We start from the raw sequence: 19,472 nt of genomic DNA, 5'->3' as shown, positions 1-19,472 counted from the left end.
AATATTGCTAACCATGGTATATTAGTTCTAGAAGTTACCTCCAACCTTGGATATCTAAAGATACCGTGTTTCCCCGAAAATAAGACCAAGCCAGACCATCAACTCTAATGCATCTTTTGGAGCAAAAATTAATATAAGACCGGGGGGGTGGGGATGGGGACCGGCCCGGTGGCTCAGGTGGTTAGAGCTCCATGCTCCTAACTCCGAAGGCTGCCAGTTCGATTCCCACATGGGCCAGTGGGCTCTCGACCACAAGGTTGCCGGTTCGACTCCCGGAAGGGATGGTGGGCTGTGCCCCCTGCAACTAGCAATGGCAACTGGACCTGGAGCTGAGCTGCGCCCTCCACAACCACAACTGGAAGGACAACAACTTGAGTTAGAAAAAAGTCCTGGAAGTACACACTGTTCCCCAATAAAGTCCTGTTTTCCCTTCCCCAATAAAATCTTTAATTAAAAAAAAAAAAAATATATATATATATATATATATATATATATATATATATGTATGTATATAAATAAAAGATCGGATCTTATATTAAATTTTGCTATGTAAGACCGGGTCTTATATTAATTTTTGCTATATAATGTAAGACCAGGTCTTATATTAATTTTTGCTACAAAAGATGCATTAGAGCTGATGGTCTGTCTCACTCTTATTTATGGGAAAACACGGTAGCTCCATTGTTAAAGATGATTATACAAAAAAGTGTAAAAGAAGACCTAAAACGTCTCCCAAAATTGAAAAAAGTTTTCAGGAGAAGTTTGTTTTGCAGTAATTTTTCATAATGTTTTTCAGAATATCCAGGAAGGAGATTGTGGATAATACATTAAATTGCTGGTAAACATTTTGAATAATAGTTAAGTAGATGTTTGTATTATAATGTTCTTTTAAAGATATCGATGCATTCTAAAAATATCTTAAAATCTTTGAAAATTGGTTCAATTATTAATCTTCCTAACAATCCTTGATTATACATTCTGGTTTCTTTTAGCACTAGCCAAATTTTTCTTAGGTCCTCTCTTCACTAGACTCTTCTCTTTTTAAATAGTTGTTTGTTTTTACAAAGAATAAGTTAAAGGTCAAAACCAGGCAGGCTGAAGAGATTAAGCTGGTAGTAAAACATAACTGTGATTGTTTGTCATTTCCTTTTCTAATCATTTGATCAGTCCACCTTCTGTTTCTGCGCTCTTTCCTATGTTTCATTAGAAATGTAATACGTTGGTAGGGGAAAAAGGAGCTCAAATGAGTGGAGGACAGAAACAGAGAATCGCGATTGCTCGAGCTTTAGTTCGAAACCCGAAGATTCTGATCTTAGATGAGGCTACATCTGCCCTAGATACAGAAAGCGAATCAGTTGTTCGAGCTGCGCTGGAGAAGGTGAGTGAGCAGACACATTTCTTGGTTTCATATTCCTGGTTCAGCATTGTTCTTAAATACAAGAAAGTATAGCTACATATTAGATTATTTATTAAGTTTAAAGCCCTCCTTAATGTATGGGTTCAGGGTGTTCACCCTTGTTAATACTCAAGTGATGGTTATAGGAAGTGATTTGGAGCAAAGAAGAAGATGCTATAATTGGTGCTAAAAACATACATGAGGCTGCTATCCAAGCAGTCATCCCATATATGTTTGCATTCCAACTGTCTGCAATTTCTACCTCCCCATGGTAACCCCACACCACTACCACCATCATGACATAACCACATCCACCTTTGCCATGATGAGAATGTCATGTGTTGCCCATGATATTTCTTATTTTCATACGATGAACAAGTAATATGAAAATTTGTGTCTATTTTGGAAACTTTGATAATTTGATCTGTTCTCAACACAGTAGCCAAGTGATGCTATTAAAATGTAAATTTGATCATGCCATGCTTCTGCTTCAAATCTTCCAGTGGCTCACTCTTCATTCTAAATAAAAACCAAATTCCTTACAGTAAGCTATAAGGCTCTCTGGAGTTGGGTGCCACACTCCTTCTGGAACTTCGCATCCCACCACTCTCTCCACATTAGCTGCTCTTTAAAGATGCCATTACACTTTTCATCAGCTAACATACTACATATGTATTTTTTATTTTGTTGTCTCTCTTTCTCCACTGGAATGTCAACTGTCTGGTGGCAAAGGTTTTGAGTGGTTATCTGTGTGCCCCAGCACTAGAACAATGCCTGGCCTTTAGTAGAGAGCCAATACATATTTGTTGAATGGATTTTGCGTGAGTGTGATTCAGAATAGTTCCAAGGCCTGAAATGCTCTTTTCTGGATTTCTTTATTTAGGCTTACTAAAAACTAGTTTTGCTTCACTGATATTGATCAAGAGGGGCATCTGGGGTCAATGGATAAAGAGTTATGCCACAAGCTACAGGACTCCTTTTTGCTACTGGTTTGGACCTGGCATGCCGATATGGCAGGCCTCCAGGCTGTCCCACTAAGAGGAGGCTTGGCTGTGAACCTCTGCAGGTCACTAGGGAAGCAGAGAAAGCCCACCCTCATTTTGGAACAAAGCCTGTGAAAGCCCTTTGAAATGTTAAAAGTGGTATGCAAATCTAAGGAATAGTTATTATTAAGGGAATTTCAGCTATACCATATAAACAGGGAATCTTTAAAAAGGCACTTTGCTCATTATGAGGAAAGTCTTTCCATCACAGTTTTACTCTTTGAAGAAGAGACAACTGCTTTTGTTGAAGTGCTCGTGGACTTTCCTTTATCATCAGTGTTCTTTCCCACTATGATGCATTCTGTTGGTCTTCCTCTAAGGCTCCTTATATTATATTTATACTACTGGGAGAACTAAACAATAAGAAAAGTGGTATATTACATTAAGCTGTGGGTTACTTTATTAAATTAAACCCTAAGAAATGGTATTCCAAAGTTGAAGTTAAGTTATTGCACACACACACTTACACATATTTTGGTGTATCTATGTCAGTTAAATATGTCGCTCTCTCTTTATATATGGAATTGGGGATTTTTTAGATTTTTTTCTTCTTCTTCTTCCTCTTTTTTTTTTTTTTTTTTTACTATTTGTAACAACACTATAATAATTGGGAACAGAAAGGGGATTTCTGCAAGGGGATTTCCTTGGCTCTAATTTAGCCAGGAGAGCAAAGGTAACACAGACATGCCCTCATTCCCCAAACATCATGGGATATTTTATAGACCTGCTTAATCAAGCTCATATTTGCAAGGGATGGTATTACATTATAGGCCATTAACTTCTTTTAGAGTAGTGCTTCTCCCTCTTTGCTAGATCAAGGCCCCATTGAAAATCTGACTACGAAAGGGAAAAATGAACCACTATAACTCTTCAGAAAAATCTACAAATGCACTTACACACAAAGATTTACATATAATATTGAGAGCTTTATGGACCCCCTCGAAGCCATTCATAAATTATTATTTTAGGTGTAATAAAGGAATAAATGGATAATAATAGCTAATCCTTATAAGAACCCACCCAATGAGGTAAGAACACTTATTCTCCTACTTTATGATGTGCCCACTGAAACACAGGGAGGCTGAGTAACAGCTGGGCAACAGTGGCCAGAACCTGGACCCAGACAGTCAGCCCTCTAGCTCATTCACATAACCGTCATGCTATATTGCATCAAGATCATACATCTGCTAGGGATTGAAGGTAGATCTGAAGCCAGATCACTCTGCAAAACTAGCCTCTTATTAAACATAGAATTACTACATGATCCAGCAATTCCATTTCTGGGTATACAGCCCCAAAAATTGAAAGTAGGGACTCAAACAGATATTTGTACACCATTGTTCACAATAGCATCATTCACAATAGCCTAAAGGTAGAAACCCAAATGTCCACCAACAGATGAATGGATAAACAAAATTTGGTATACACACATACAAACACACACAATGGAATAGTACTGTCTTAAAAAGGAAGGAAATCCTGACATATGCTACAACATGGATAAATCTTGAGGACATTATGCTGACTGAAATAAGACAGATGCAAAAAGACAACCACTGCATGGTAACACTAATATGAGATACCTAGAATAGTCAAGTTCATAGACAGAAAGTAACACAGAGGTTACCAGAGGCTGAGAGAGAGGGGGAATTGAGAGTTATTGTTTAAAGGGTACAGAGTTTCAGTATAGAATGAAGGAAAAGTTGTGCAGATAGTAGTGGTGATGGTTGCACAACAATGTGAATGTACTTAATGCCACTTAATTGTACACTTAAAAATGATTAAAATTCATTTAAAATTTATTTTATGTATATTTTACTACAAAAAAATAGCAATTTAAGCCTGGGCATAAAAGAATAGTGATACAGAAGAAATTAGCCCTAGATCTGGGAGGACCCTACCCCTTAAAAATGGTTAGAATGGTAAATTCCATGTTATACATATTTTACCAGAATTAAAAAAAAAAAAAAAGAAAAGAAAGAAAGAAAAATCTGGCCTCTTCCCAAAACCACATTGCCCTCCTAGGAAAGAAACTCAAACTATACCCGAAATTGAGGATCTTATATAGGCTTTTAATAGACTCACTTTTGTCCCTTTATGCTGCTTGTTTTGATCCTATTAAATATATAGGTACTGGATTTTTATTTCACAAATGAATTTAAATTATTATTACTTAGCAGGACATTTCAAAGTTTTGAAAATATGATAAAAAGCGTTAAAAATATATGATTTTTCCATGATATGGATAAGTATCTTGGTGATTTTTGTAAATTTAAATTATTCCTAAGTTTTGTCCTCCCCCACAAATAAAGAAAATTCCTATATAAGATTGATTTTCATAATTGCTACCAAATCAGACATCTCTAATGTATTATTTATTGGTCAGCAATCTGGTGAAGATAAAATATTATTCCTTCCCGGAAGAAAGAGGAGCTAATTATTGTAGCATTTTCTCTCCTTGCCTACCATCATTTACTTTTCTTGTAACGTTATCCACAAATACTTGCTTGTCAATAAAGTTAAATGAAGAACAAAGGTATTAAATGACTAAATAATTTTATTATCGCCACTTGTTAACTTATTAGAAGTCAGAATGAAGAGATTTCAGGCTATAAAAAGAAAATGTACTATAGAGTATTATTCCTTGTTACTAATTAGACAGTACACGTGGCTTCATCTCAGCAAAGAGTTTAGATATTGAATGTGTTTCCCTTTCTAAAGGCTCTTAGCCTAAGCATATATATTCACATGAGTAGATTCCTGCAAGGTGAAAGGAAGGGGTCAAGGAGCACAATATCAGCCTTCTAAGTGCCTGATATTTTGCCATTTGTCATCCTATTTTACTAAAGAGAAAGTATTCTTGGACAGGTGAAGTGACCTGACAGTAATTTCACATTATTCAGCTATGGAACCAGTGTTGAGTCAGAAGAATGCCAAGCTAACTGACTTTCAGCATCATAATGAAGTAGTGAAAATGCCAGAAACCCTGTATTTCTCATATGACTACCATAGAGACCTTCTTATAACAGATGGTCAATTAAAATTTTGTAGCTAAAAGAGGTGGAAATCTATAAGAGTAGTGAGAGGTTTTTCAGACTGTATTCTTGGAGAAATGGGGGACTAAGGTTTTCCAGGAGCCTCTAGAGAAGTGGGAGAAGGTGGGGGGTGGGGTGGATGAACAGGTAGGATTCCCCCACTCAATTTAAACAAAATAGCTACCCCTTAATCTGTATGACTTATTTAAATAGATCAAGTTTCCACCTGTGCTTTCATTGGATGAAATTATTTTTCACCTTTAAAAAGAAAGAAAAAAAAACATTTGAAGACCATAGGACTGTGTCATCAAGCATATGTCATCAGTGGACCCCAATCCACGTGAGGCAACCGTCTAACTGGCAGTCAGTGGAAACTTGTGTTCTCACAGGTTTCCTGCCCACACTTGCTGTGGGACACTAGAACTCTGTGTTTACAGGCTTCCCAGAGGGTATATTATCCCTGATAATTGACCCAGCAGTCAAATGTGGGCCCTCTCAAGTGCTTACAGCTCTGCATAGCTCTTTCTTTTCCTGTTGTTCACCTTTATTCAAAGCTCATTACCACCACTAGTGAGAAGCTAGCTGGTCTCCTCAGCCTCTTATCTCTGCCCAAGCAATTCTGCCAGAGATGTTTTAAAGCACCCTGTATTTCAAAGTCCCAGCTAATTACCTGGTGATTTATGGTTGTGCGTGGAATTGTGAAGTAATCTGAAAAATGCTCGCAAAGTGACAAGCAGAGACCTATCTTCCTGTTGACCTTCCTTTGGTCAAAAACCTAATTGTTTAGCTTTTAGCTTTTTATAAACTGAAGGAGGAAAAGAGATGATAGGAAATTCTTTCAGATTTGTACTATCTAGAAGAAATAATAGCAACAAAGGCATATTAAAAAGTTACCACAAATGTTTCAGCATTGCTACTTACCTACTATGCAGACTGGCATCCATTACTTACCTTCTTTGAGCTTCAGTTTCCCTATCTCTCAGAGGGATATAAGCATACTTTCCCAATCTGCTCACAGGACTATGTAAGCAAAACCAAATGGGGAAATGTTAGTTATAGAACATTTAAAACTCTAATATTCTTTAAAATACAAGATATTCTCAAAAGTAACAATTATTTTTGCCTTCAGTAATTAATAATTAACAGTAATATTGTTTGACTGATTGATGGATGACTATTTCTGTGGCCTTAACAGAACTGACTCAGAGCTGCTGAGAGCATAAATAACTATTCTATCTACTCCATGTGACAGGAGATGTAGGTAAAATATAATATAAATTTAGATGCTTTGAATAATAATTTGAGTCTGATTATTAGAATGTTATTAACATCATGACAAGACGGGACCCTGCCTTGGATAGATGTTAAACTATCCTTTTTTCTTATTTTTTAATCCACCTGTTTAAAGGACTCTCTTAATATTCATGCTTGGGACAAACTAAGACACACCTACATGGAAACCTTTTTACCTTTACCAATGGTCAGCTACATAGTCTGTGGGGTCCACTGAAAAATGAAAATGTGGGTCTTCTTGTTCAGAAATGATTAAGAATTATAAGATAGCAGCAGCAGAGCATTAAGCCAACAGTGGGACCCTCCTCAGCACAGGGCCTTCAGTAACTGCATAGTTCATACATCCATGAAACTGGTCCTGCCGAAGGTCTCTGCCCTGCCAGCACAACTAGGGGGAACTTTAAACTGATTGTGATGCAGTGACCTAGCCTCACCTCTAAACCTCAGGCATCATTCCTCATTACTTACCTGAATTATAACATTCTTGTCAGCTTAGGCTAGTATAAAATGTGCATGCATGCACACAGACACATCGGGTATGTATATGTATATACATATATTGAATATGTATGTATATATGTATTTATGTATTCCTGACATAACTAGGTGTATGACATTACTGGTGACTACATTTCAGAAACCAAAATTGATGACAATATCTGCTTAACGCAGATTAGTTTTAATGAGTCATAATGTCTCCATCACCAATCCTATTAACCTAAGAAATTTTAAAAATTAAAGTCCAAGTAGAATGCCTAATTTAGGTGGTAACCACCTCTCTATTGTCATTTGTAACTTGAGTAATACATGACTCCTTTTTAATTTTCCTGACCCTAGACCATAAATTCAAAAGTTTTCAAGTTATAATCACATGGCCACATCTCTCAGTTGTCCTGAGAAAGTTCCAATTTGCTCCTTTTGTCCCATTCAAGAGTATCCTGGTTTGGATGATACTTTAGATAGTCACGCTAACATAAGTTAAATATATCAGAATGTATCTTTCATCTTTTTTTATTTTAAATAAGATGCTATAAAAATAATAGTAAAAATGACCTCTAATCATAACAATGTAACTATTTTCAGTTTTTTATAATAACCTCTATTTGTTGCTTGTGTGTGTGTACATACGAATATATATGTTATATATAATATATATTATATGTTATATATATTACATATAATATATATTCATATATACAATATATATTATATATTCATATGTACAATGTATATTATATAATATACATGTGTATAATTTGTATTATATGTGTATATATAAATATATTATATACATACATATACATACATATATATATATATATATATATATATATCATAGGAAAAAGCCATTGAAAATAGAACATACTTTTCCAAATTATTTTAACTTTCTTGCTTTTAAACAAAAATGAAATACAGGTACATTAAATAAAAATGAGAAACCCGAGAGAAGAATACAACTCATAGGTCCAATAATTAAATACAGGCACTATGAATATTTTGATGTATTTCTATCTGTATGTCTTTTTCTGTGGATTGATTTGTAACATAGTTATAACATGATGCATACTTTTTTCCTGCATTTTTCCATATAACATTGTATCATAAATATGTTTCCACATTATTATTTAAATTTAATCACTATTGTTTTGAAGTTTTCTCTTATAGATTTGCAACAGAGGAATTTGAAAGGAATACTCATCTGTTTCATTGAGAATATCTACTGCAATAGAGAGACCCTTTTCAGAAAATAGAGAGCATCATACCAGATTCTAGTACCAATCCTTCCAGTGTCTAGATGAAGCATTTGAGCAAGCCTCTTAACTTTTCTGAGCTCCAGTTTGCTCCTCTGTAATAGATAAGAATAAAAATAAGAACAATAAAACTAAATATCAGTAATATACCAGTACTGTAGTATTAATAGTTATAATATCATCTGTCTGTCTATCTATCTATCTATCTATCTATCTATCTATCTATCTATCTATCTATCAGTTCTTAAATACCCAGAAAGTTTTTAGTTTTCCTATAGCGTGTCAGAAGTATCAGTTATTGTGCTAGGCATTTACAAAAGCTACATAGTCAAGACAATCTTGTAGAATAGTAATAAAGCTGAAAGACTTATACTAATAGATATCAAGGCCTATTTGAACTTCATGGTAGTTAAGACTGTAACATTGGTGCAGTAATACACAAATTGAATAGAACAGTATACAAAATACAAAAACAGACATAAAACAATGGTCACCTGATTTAATGACAAAGACAGCTCTGCAGTGCAAAAGAGAAAGGATTATCTTTTCAAAAAATGCTGCTGGGACAATTGGTTATCTATACAATTGTCCCCTTATCTGCAGGGGATATATTCCAAATGAATGCCTGAAACTGCAAATAGTAGCTAACCCCATATATACTATGTTTTTCCCTATACATACATACTTATGATAAAGTTGAATTTATCAATTAGGCACATTAAGAGATTAACAATAACTAATAATAAAATAGAACAATTATAACAATATACTGTAATAAAAGTTATATGAATGTGTTTTCTCTATCAAAATATCTTTTGAATTATTTATTTCTGGAATTTTCCACTTAATATTTTCAGACCACAGTTGACTGAGGGTAACTGAAACCACAGAAAGCAAAACCTTGTATAAGGGGCTAATACTATATACATTGACTCCTACTTGACATCACACACAAAAATCAATTTCCCATGAATTATAGATCCAAATGTGAAAGGCAAAATGATAAAGATTGCAAGGTAAGAGATAGAAAAGCATCCACGTAACAGTAGAGTACGTAAAGATTTCTTAAATAGGACACAAAAAAGTGATAAATTGTAAGAGAAAAGTCGATCACTTGAACTCCACTAAAATTTTTAAATTATATTCATCAAAAGACACCATTAAGAAAGTGAAAAGACAACCTTTTTGATGAAAAAAATAATTAATGCATAGTGTCTGACAAAGCCCTCATATATAGAATATATAAACAGCTCCTGAAAATTGACAAGAAAAAGGCAGTTCTGATAGAAAATGAAAAAAAACCTACAGTTCACAAGAGAGAATATCTAGATTATCACTGACCGTATGAAAAGTTGTTCAACATTATCAGTCATCAGGTAAATACAAATAAAAGTCACAATATGATAGTACTCACCTACCAGACAAAGACAGAAAGGACCAAGTGTTGGTGAAAATATAGAGTAACCATAATTCTGCATTTTTGAAGGTTTATAAATTGGGACAACAACCTTGAAAAGCTGTTTGACAAAAAAGAGCTGAGCATATGACTCAGCAATTCTTCTCCTAGGTATAAAACTAATAGAGTTGTGTACATATGTTCACCAAATAAACATGTATAGAAATTATTCATTATAGAAAAAGCCCTGAAACTACCCAAATATCCTCAGGATTGATACATTGTGGTATATTTGCACAATCAAATATTTATTCAGCAATAAGAATGATCAATAATTTTATACAACCAAATAGATGCATCTCAAAAACATTAGGTTAAACAAAAATGCCCAGACATAGAAGGGTATATACTGCATGATTCCAGTGACATAAAATACCAAAAAAATTACACTGTTAGAAGTCAGGATGGTGGTTACCAAGGGTGTGGGTAAGCAGTAACAAATGATGGGAAGAGAGCCTAAGCGGGTTTCAGGGTTCTGGTAATGATCTCTTTCTTAATCTGGGTACTACGCATCTGGATGTATTCGGTCTATTAAAGTGTGTTGATCTGTACACTGATGTGTACTTTTCCATATGTATATGTTACTTGTAAAAAAGTTAAAAACATATATAACCTTGAATCTGTCCCCAACTAGTAAAGTAATATCCCTATTGCAAATATGAAGAAAATGAGAACTAGTGAGTGTAAGTTGCTTACTTAATTACTTTTAATTACGAATAGCCAGGCAGCTGTTAGGTGTCTCTGATTAAATGGTTTTTATTTTCCTTTCTGGTTCTAAGATACTGTGATTTTATAAATCCACCAATTTGGAATCTCATTAACTTTCTAACTCTTTTTATTTTAATTTCCATTGGGCTTCCTAATCAATTAACATTTCCAAATTTCTATGTGAAACATGAGATTTTTTGATATTTAAAATATGACAAGTAGTTTCCTTGAATATTGCAGAGTTTGTTATTTCTACTAATTTTATACTTTATTTTCTTTTTAGACAAGCAAAGTGCGGACTACGATTGTGGTAGCACACCGTCTTTCCACTATTCAAAATGCAGATCTGATTGTGACCATAAAAGATGGGATGGTGGTGGAAAAAGGAACACATGCTGAACTAATGGCGAAACAAGGTCTATATTATTCACTTGCGATGTCACAGGTAATGTTTACGTGACATAACATTATGTTAGCAGGGTTTATTTTTAACTCTTCAGAGATTATACCACACTAGAAAACAGAAGTCCTGAATTATAATCTTAAATTTCTAAATCTTAAAGTAACTAAGGTTTATTCATAGTTCCTCAGTGAAGAAATTCAGTATGTTTAATATCCTCAGCATTGTATTAGTATTTAGATTTACTGTTGGCATAAAAAATGTTATCATATCATTATTACTAGCATTAGCATTATCCAGTCAAATTTTTCAGAAAAATTCAAACCATGGAGATTAACACTGTAATTATTTGTCTTGAACATACACAATTATTTACAGATATATTCCTTTAGTGCGTTTCCACATGAAAATGAAATAAAAACAGGTAGAGGTATATACATACCAAAACTTGTTGTTGTTATTTTGCCTAGCAGCCTTTTTGGGAAAAGGAATTGTCTTTGTGTCCTGTTAAAGCACCTTCTTAGAAAAATTTATGAAGAGAAGAGGTCAAATTTTTATTTTAAACCTGCCACAAAGTAAATAGTTCCTTTAAAATGAGAAGCCAAATAAAAGATTTCTTTCTTGGTAGAGAAATGTATAGAAAAAAAAGTGATAGCATAAAAGAATGTCTGATTAAAGATGTTAAGATAGTATAAGGTTGGTTAAAGTTCATTGTTCTTTGAAATGACTGATTAACAGTTGTTAAGCTTGTCAAAGAATCAGTGTCCCTGGGAAGCCTTTCATGTGCATATTCTCCTTTGTACCTAAATCCACCGATGTCTTTCATCTCCATTCCCCACCCTGATCTGGGCCACCACCATCCTAAATGGGCTCTTCATTTCTGTCTTGTCCCCCTCCTCCCAGCTCTTCACTGGGGAAGTCACAGATTTATTCACACCACTCAGATGAGCAGAAAATATGTGGCACCTTTATTTCAGTAAAACTGGTCTCGTTTCTCTGGGGAGGAACAAAAACAAAAACTAGACTTTGAGCAATCTGGTTTAGAACTTTATCTGATCCTATGATTTCTTATTGTTTATGAGCTGGCCCCACCAATTTTACTTTTTAATCAGTTTGGAATGGGCGGCAGTGGCAGGCCTGGAAAGTATTGTCTCCTGAGCTCTCCTTCAGGCCCAGGACCAGCCTCACATTTAAGGGCCTAGCTACATGTTATAAATTTATAAGCTCCAAAAAATGCTAAGAAGAAAGGGTCAGAAAGAGAATGTTTGAGTCGTCTCCCTCACAAAGCTCCTTTTACTAAGATCTGCCCCTGCTAGTGGAATAATTGTTTGGGATTAAGGCATTGTTTTCTTCAGTTAATTATACAGATCTTTGGAAAAGGAGGCAAAGTAAGTTATTGACACTCACTAGCATTTCAGTGTGAGTTGACTTAACTAGCTTTTTATGAAGCCTGAAAGCTTCAGCAAGAACTGTACAAGAGTATACCACTTTCAATAAGAGAGACAGTACAGTTTTAGACTGATGTTCAACAAAGTTCCTTTGAATGTTTAAGGCATTATTCTCATGTAACACGTATATTCTTCATTTAAGGATATTAAGAAAACTGATGAACATATGGAATCAATGGCGTATTCTACTGAAAAAAATACCAGCTCAGTTCCTCTGTGCTCCATGAGTAGCATCAAGTCAGACTTTACTGACAAGACCGTGGAATCTCTTCAACGTAGAGAGGTAATGGTTCAACTACCAACATGTTTTCCCCACATGTTTACCAATGAATTTTGATTTAATCCTTACAGTATTTTGAATTTATTTATTATAAAATGTTACTATAGCACTAAATTTACGAAACAGAAGTCTTTCCCAAACTTCACTCTAGTATCACTGTGACACTATAAGAAAAAAGCCCTTAAATAAGACTGCTTGTGTCAGAGGTCATTTTGGGGGCAAGAAATCTCATGAGAATGTTACATTATTCTTTCCTATGAGGCAAACCATGGGTTAAAACAGTGGCTCAGGAAGTGAGGTACAGATATCACCAGTTGTCCTCAAGATCAAGCTGGGTCATATAAAGACCCAAATCCACTCCGCCACCTGGACAGAGATAAACACCAGCATGTATGGGATCCAGTCCTCTAATCCCAGGGTACAACCAGAGAGTGCTGAGGAAAAGGTTCAGAGTGTAGGTGGAGGCCCAAAGTGGGTGCTGGGCATGTTAAGAGAAGGGAAGCTGAATGGGGACACAGAAATGAGACGTGAGGTAAGATTGGAGATTGAAAAGAGTAGTACTGAGGAGTATGAGACGTAAGGAGGGTTAAAGCAGGGTGGTCTGAACTTGGGGAAAACCCAGGGTTAGGAGTGAGGAAGCAACCATGAGAACAAGTACCCCTTGCCCAAATGCACAAAGCTGTGTGGGGGAGGGCGCAGGCATCAGTGACCTGGCTGAAACATAGGCCTGTGCTGTTTGGGCTCCATGGTTACTCCTCCTCTGGCCAAGCCAAGAGCTGGAGAAAGCACCTGGTGGCCAAACACATGAGAAAACTTCACCCTACAGGCACCTAGCTCTGAAAAAAACTGCACAAGCAGAACAGCAGAGGAAAAAGCTCACCGTGAAGGAATCTCTCCAGTGAGCCACCAGAAAGGGCAGGAAGAAAAGCTTCCTCCTCTTACAGTGTCTTTCCAGTACTCTCTACTGATAGGACTTGACATCTTGCTACCTGGTAAAGGAGAACTATTTGTCAGGCAAGAGAATAAATTTGGACCTAAGAGCCAATAAATCAATAACAGGACAGAAGTGTCTTAAATACAGGAAGAGCAAATATCAGGGCAGAGTTGGGGGTCACAATGTCTAAAGGAGGAGAGGATTGGGCACAGAGGTGTGTGAGAGACTCAGGGACCAAACCATGTAGTGCTTTGTAGGCCATAATAACAGGTTTGGGTTCTATTCTCACTCAAACAGAAAGCCATGACGGTTTTTAACCAATGATCTGTGACCTACAAGGAATCTTTGGATATAATTCAGAGGCAATGAACCTGAGTGGGAAAACTATCACAATTTTTTTTCTACCTATCCTTGATAGAAATTTAATTTATTTTAATTATGAGTGTAAACAACAAAGTACAATAGTATTACCAATGCCTATGATGTCACCAATGAAAAATCATAGAACATTTCATATCACATTACAGTTATTACAGGTATCTTAGAATATATTTACACTTATCACTATTAGATCTTGTTATTTAACATGCTAATAATGAAGTGTATCCATAACTACATCACAACTTTGAATCTTTTATTAAATATTTTTAATACTATAATCTCAATATAATTGCCTTTCTTTGAGATCTATTGTTATAAATTCTTCTGGGAAAGAGTCCATAGATTTCACCAGTCTTCCAAAAGGGTCTATGAGAAAGCTGGTTAAACATTGTTGCATAAGAAGGTTCTCAGCAGAAGAGTGCATGATTTACCTGATTTACCTGATTTACATGATTTACCTGATGCGGTTGCCAGGTAGAAAATGGTGTTTGGGAGCCAGACTGAGACCAGGGAGAACAAGACAGAGAAGAGATGATGGGCCTGACTAAAGCTATCTAAGGAGAAATAAAGTATAGGTGAAGAAGCAAGTATGACAGGAGATTGAGACGTAGGACACCACAAAATTTAAATTCAGATAAAAAAGCAGTAGCCAGCAAAGGAGCTTAAAGAATGGCTGGAATATAAAAGGAAAGCCAAGAAAGTGTGGTACCATAGAAGCCAACTAAGAAAAGTATAACAAAAAGAGAAAGAGATCATTTGTGTCAATTGCTGTGAAAACCAGATGAAATTAGATTTCTCCTTCTAGCTAAAATAGGTTAACAGGTATTAGATTTTCCTTCCTGCTTGAAATGCCCAAGAAACAGGACAAAATATGTGAAATAGTTTTCTAACATTGGACATCAGGCAAAACAAGACAATGATCCCTAAGAAAGATAAAAATTAGATGAACCTTATCATTGACCCAGGTTAGTGTTTGGGTAGTTTTAAAGCCTCAGAACTGGAAGGGAAAACCCAACAGAGCCTAGGAGGCGAAAGCAGAAAGAGTCTTCAGAGCAAAGAACTGGAGAGGAGAAAGTTTCTCAGAGAGAGGGAAAGAGTTACAGAGATCTGCAGAGGTTTTTCCCTTGAGTCTTCATCTAAGTACTGATTCGTACATTTATTGAGAAAACTGGCAAAAGCAGTTTTGATCTACCAGAAAGGACGAAAGAGAACAATCCATGAAGCTCACATGGGGCCAGGAATGGTTCTTATTAAACCAGCCACAATGAGGAATCTCTAAATTCATTGGGTATTGAGTTGAATATTAAGCATAGTATTAACTCAGAGAGGGAAAAATTAGCCCCAGGATAAACTCAGCTCTGAGCCCATACAACAAAGCTTAAAAGCAAATTTCAAAAGAATCAAACCATTTCCAAGTAATTTAAATACATCCCAGAACAAGGTTCAATAATATATGTAAGAATTCACAAATATCCAGTGAGTAAAATTTACAGTATCTCGCATCCAATCAAATATCACTAGGCAAGTAAAAAAGCAGGAAAATAGTACTTAACATGAAGATAAAATCGATTAATAGAAATAGACCCAGAAATGACACACTTGATAAACAGCTATTGCAACCAAATCTTATATGTTCCAAAAAGGAAGGTGAGAAGGAACGAAAACACATTTAAACAAATAATGAAATTTTTGAAATTTGATGAAAATTAAAACCCTACAGATAGATCTAAAAAGCTCAATAAATTCCAAGTACAAGAAACATGAGGAACACCATGCCAACGAACATGATAATCCAGTTGCTTTAAAACCTGTGATAAGAAAAGAATTTTAAAGCAGCCAGATAAAATTGACACAATATGTATAAAGGAAAAAAATAAGAAAAAAACACAAACTTCCCATCAGAAACAGTGTAAATAAGAAGACAATAGAGCAATATCTTTAAAGTACTGAAAAGAAAAAAAAAAGCTCAGAGTGTTACATGCAGAAAAATACCTTGCAAAAATGAAGGCAACATACAAAATTTTTCAGGGAAAAAAAAAAGGCTAACATAATTTATCACTAGCAGACCTACACTACAAGAAATGTTAATGGAAGTTCTTCAGGCAGAAGGAAAGTGATATCAGATAGAAATCTGAATCTACATAAAAAAATAAAGAGTATCAAAAGTAGTAAGTAAATTGGTTAATATAAAATAATGTTTTTAAAATGTTTTAAAATAATTCACATTTTAAAGAAAAAACATTACAATGTTCATAACACAAGTATAAGTAAAAATGTATAAAAAATATACCCAAAGACTGGGAGGGAGAAATGGAAGTATTCTATTTTAAGGTTCTTAAATGATATATAATATTACTAGAAAGTAGACCATGATATTAGTGGTAGTCAAAGTATATTTCAGAACAAAAAAAAAGAATTATCAAGGATAAAAAGGGTTATTTCATAATTATAAAAAGATCAATTTATGAAGAACTGAAAAGAGAAATAGACAAATTCACAATTACATTCAATGATTTCAACACCCTTTTCTTAAATGTTGATAGAACAAACAGACAAAAATTTAGCAGAGATATATATTACTTTAATAGTGCTATCAACTTATTTGACCTAATAGACATTCATAGAAGACTTGACCTATCAACAAAAGAATACACATTCTTTTCAAATGTACCTGAAAAAAGATAAACCATATTCTGGGCCATAACACAAGTCTTAATAAACTTTTAAAAATTTATGTAATGCAAAGTAAATTACCTGACCAAAATAGAATTAAATCAGAAATCAAGAACAGAAAGTGGACTGAGAAATCTCGAGATATTTGGAAGCTAAATAACTCCTAAATAATGCGTGGATCAAAGAAGATCAAAAGAGAAATTCAGAAATATTTTGAACTGAATAAAAATGAAAATTTCAAAATGTGTGAATGAAGCTTAAAGTGGTATAGTACTGAGAAAGAAATTTATACCATTAAACACCTATATTACATAAAAAAGAAATATCTCAAATGAATAAACTAATAAACTTCCCCCTTAAGAAGCTAGAAAGAAGAAAAATAAGTATAAAGAAGAAAAATCAATGAAATCCAAAAATGGTTTGTGGTTTTTTTTTTTGAGAACATCAGTAAACTGAAAAATCTCTGAACTGACTGAGCAAGTAAAAAGAAAGAAGACGGAAATTACCAATATAAAGAATAAGAGTGGTGATATCACTACAGATTCTATAGATACTACAATAATATAATTTTATGAAAACATTTATACAAACAAATCCTACAACTACAGTGAAATGGACACAAACTACCAAAGTCCACTCAAGAATAAATTAATATCTTGAATAATCTTATATCTGTTAAAAATAAAATGAATTTTTAGTTAAAACCATTGTTCATTAAAAAAAAAAAAAAAAACACCCGGCTCAGGTGGCTTTACTGGTGAATTCTACCAAACAGAAAATTGAAGAGGGAGGACTCCCTATTCTATAAGACCAATATTACTCTAATATCAAAAATAGACAAAGATACTACAAAAAAATAAAAATATAGACAAATATCACTCATGAACATAGATGGAAAATTGCTTAACAAAATTTTTGCAAGCCTAAGCAACAATATATAAAAAGAATAATATATCATCACCAAGTAGGATTTATCCAAGGAGTGCAAGTTTGGTTTAACATTCAGAAATTAATGTAATTCCCTTTATTTTAAAAAAGAATCTAATCATCTCAATAACTGCAGAACACTCATTTGGTAAAATGCATCATCCATTCCTGATAACTCTCAGTGAACTAGAAATTGAAAGAAATCACCTCAACCTGGTAAAGGGCATTAACAAAAAAATCTACAGCTCGCATCATACTAAATGGTGAAAGACTGAGATCGGGAACAAGGCAAGGGTATACACTCTCACTATTTCTATTCAACATTGTACTGGAAATTTCACCCTGTGCAATAAGGCCACCAAATAGGAAAGAAAGATGTAAAACTGTATTTATTCACAGATAACATGATTATCTATGAAAATAATCCTATGGAATTTACAAAAAAAGGTACTAAAACTGATCATTGGCTTTAGCAAGGTTGCAGAATACATAATCAATACACAAAAATCAATTCTAATTCTATATACTAAAAAAGAAAAATAGGAAATTGAAATTTAAAAAATAATGTCATGTACAATAGTATCAAAACTATGAAATACTTAGGGATAAATTTGATGAAATATTGTAAGACCCATACACTTAAACATGCAAACCATTACTAAGAAAAATTAAAGGAGACCTAAATAAATTGAGAGATTTACATGAATAAGAAGATTCAATATTGTTAACATGTCAGTTCCCAAATTGATCTATAGACTCAAAGAATCCCAGTCAACATCTCAGCAGGATTTTTGTAGAATTTGACAAACTGACTCTAAATGGAAGTTTAAAAGGATAAAATAAGCAAAACAACTTTGAAAAAGAACAAAATTGGAGGATCTATACTGCCCAATTTCAATTCTTCACATGAAACTATAGCAAACATAATAATGTGCTATTGGCACAAAAATAGACAAACAGATCAATGGAGCAGAATAGTCAAGAAACAGACCCACACATATAATCTTATCAATTGACCACAGAGTATTATCAGTTGATCTCAACTGTATTTAGATAAAAGTGCAAAGGCAATTCAATAGAGAATGTATAGTCTTTTCAAGAAATGATGCTGGATCAATTAGATATCCATATACAAATTAATCATCCTCAATTCATACCTCAAAGAACAGATGAAAATCAATTCAAATTGTATTATAGATCTTACTGAAAAACGTAAAATTAGAAAAATTCCATAAGAAAATTCAATAGAAAAATCTTTGTGACTTTTGAGTTTAGCAAAGATTTCCTAGGTACAACATGAAAAGTACAATTCATAAAATAAAAAAGAAATTAAATTGATGACTTCACCAAAATCAAGAACTTCCCTATTTATAAAACACTTTTAAGAGATGAAAAGATAAGCCATAAACTCAGAGAAAATATTTGTTAAGTCACTTATCTGATAAAGGACTTATGTTCAGAATATACGAAGAACTTCCAAATAACAATAATAAGACCAACAACCTAATTGAAAAATGGGCAAAAGATTTAAATAGACATTTAGTCAATGAAGATGTGCATATGGGAAATAAGCACATCTTTTAGAACAGTTAAATCTAAAAATATTGACTGTACCAAGTGTTGCCAATGATGTGGAGAGACTGGGAACTCCACATTTTGCTGGTAGGAATACAAAATGGTAAACCCACTTTGGAAAACGGTTTGGCAGTTTCTTAAAAAAAATTAACATACACCTACTATATGATTC

General features: G+C 34.1%; 1 protein-coding gene across 1 annotated transcript in view; it reads left to right on the top strand.

The window, feature by feature from the left end:
• ABCB5 (ATP binding cassette subfamily B member 5) overlaps positions 1 to 19,472 on the top strand; it is a gene marked incomplete at both ends in the record, with an annotated part of 98,579 nt that overhangs the window by 36,023 nt on the left and 43,084 nt on the right. Inside the window, 3 exons of the mRNA XM_081079703.1 lie at positions 1,208 to 1,378; positions 10,966 to 11,127; positions 12,673 to 12,813. Of these exons, the coding sequence (XP_080935829.1) occupies positions 1,208 to 1,378; positions 10,966 to 11,127; positions 12,673 to 12,813 (474 nt within the window). The remainder of the gene's footprint in view (positions 1 to 1,207; positions 1,379 to 10,965; positions 11,128 to 12,672; positions 12,814 to 19,472) is intronic.

This window comes from Rhinolophus hipposideros, assembly GCF_964194185.1.
Source record: "Rhinolophus hipposideros genome assembly, chromosome: 18".
Classification (NCBI taxonomy): domain Eukaryota; kingdom Metazoa; phylum Chordata; class Mammalia; order Chiroptera; family Rhinolophidae; genus Rhinolophus; species Rhinolophus hipposideros.
The sequence above is the reverse complement of the archived record's forward strand: the minus strand, read 5'-3'. Positions and strand labels throughout refer to the sequence as shown.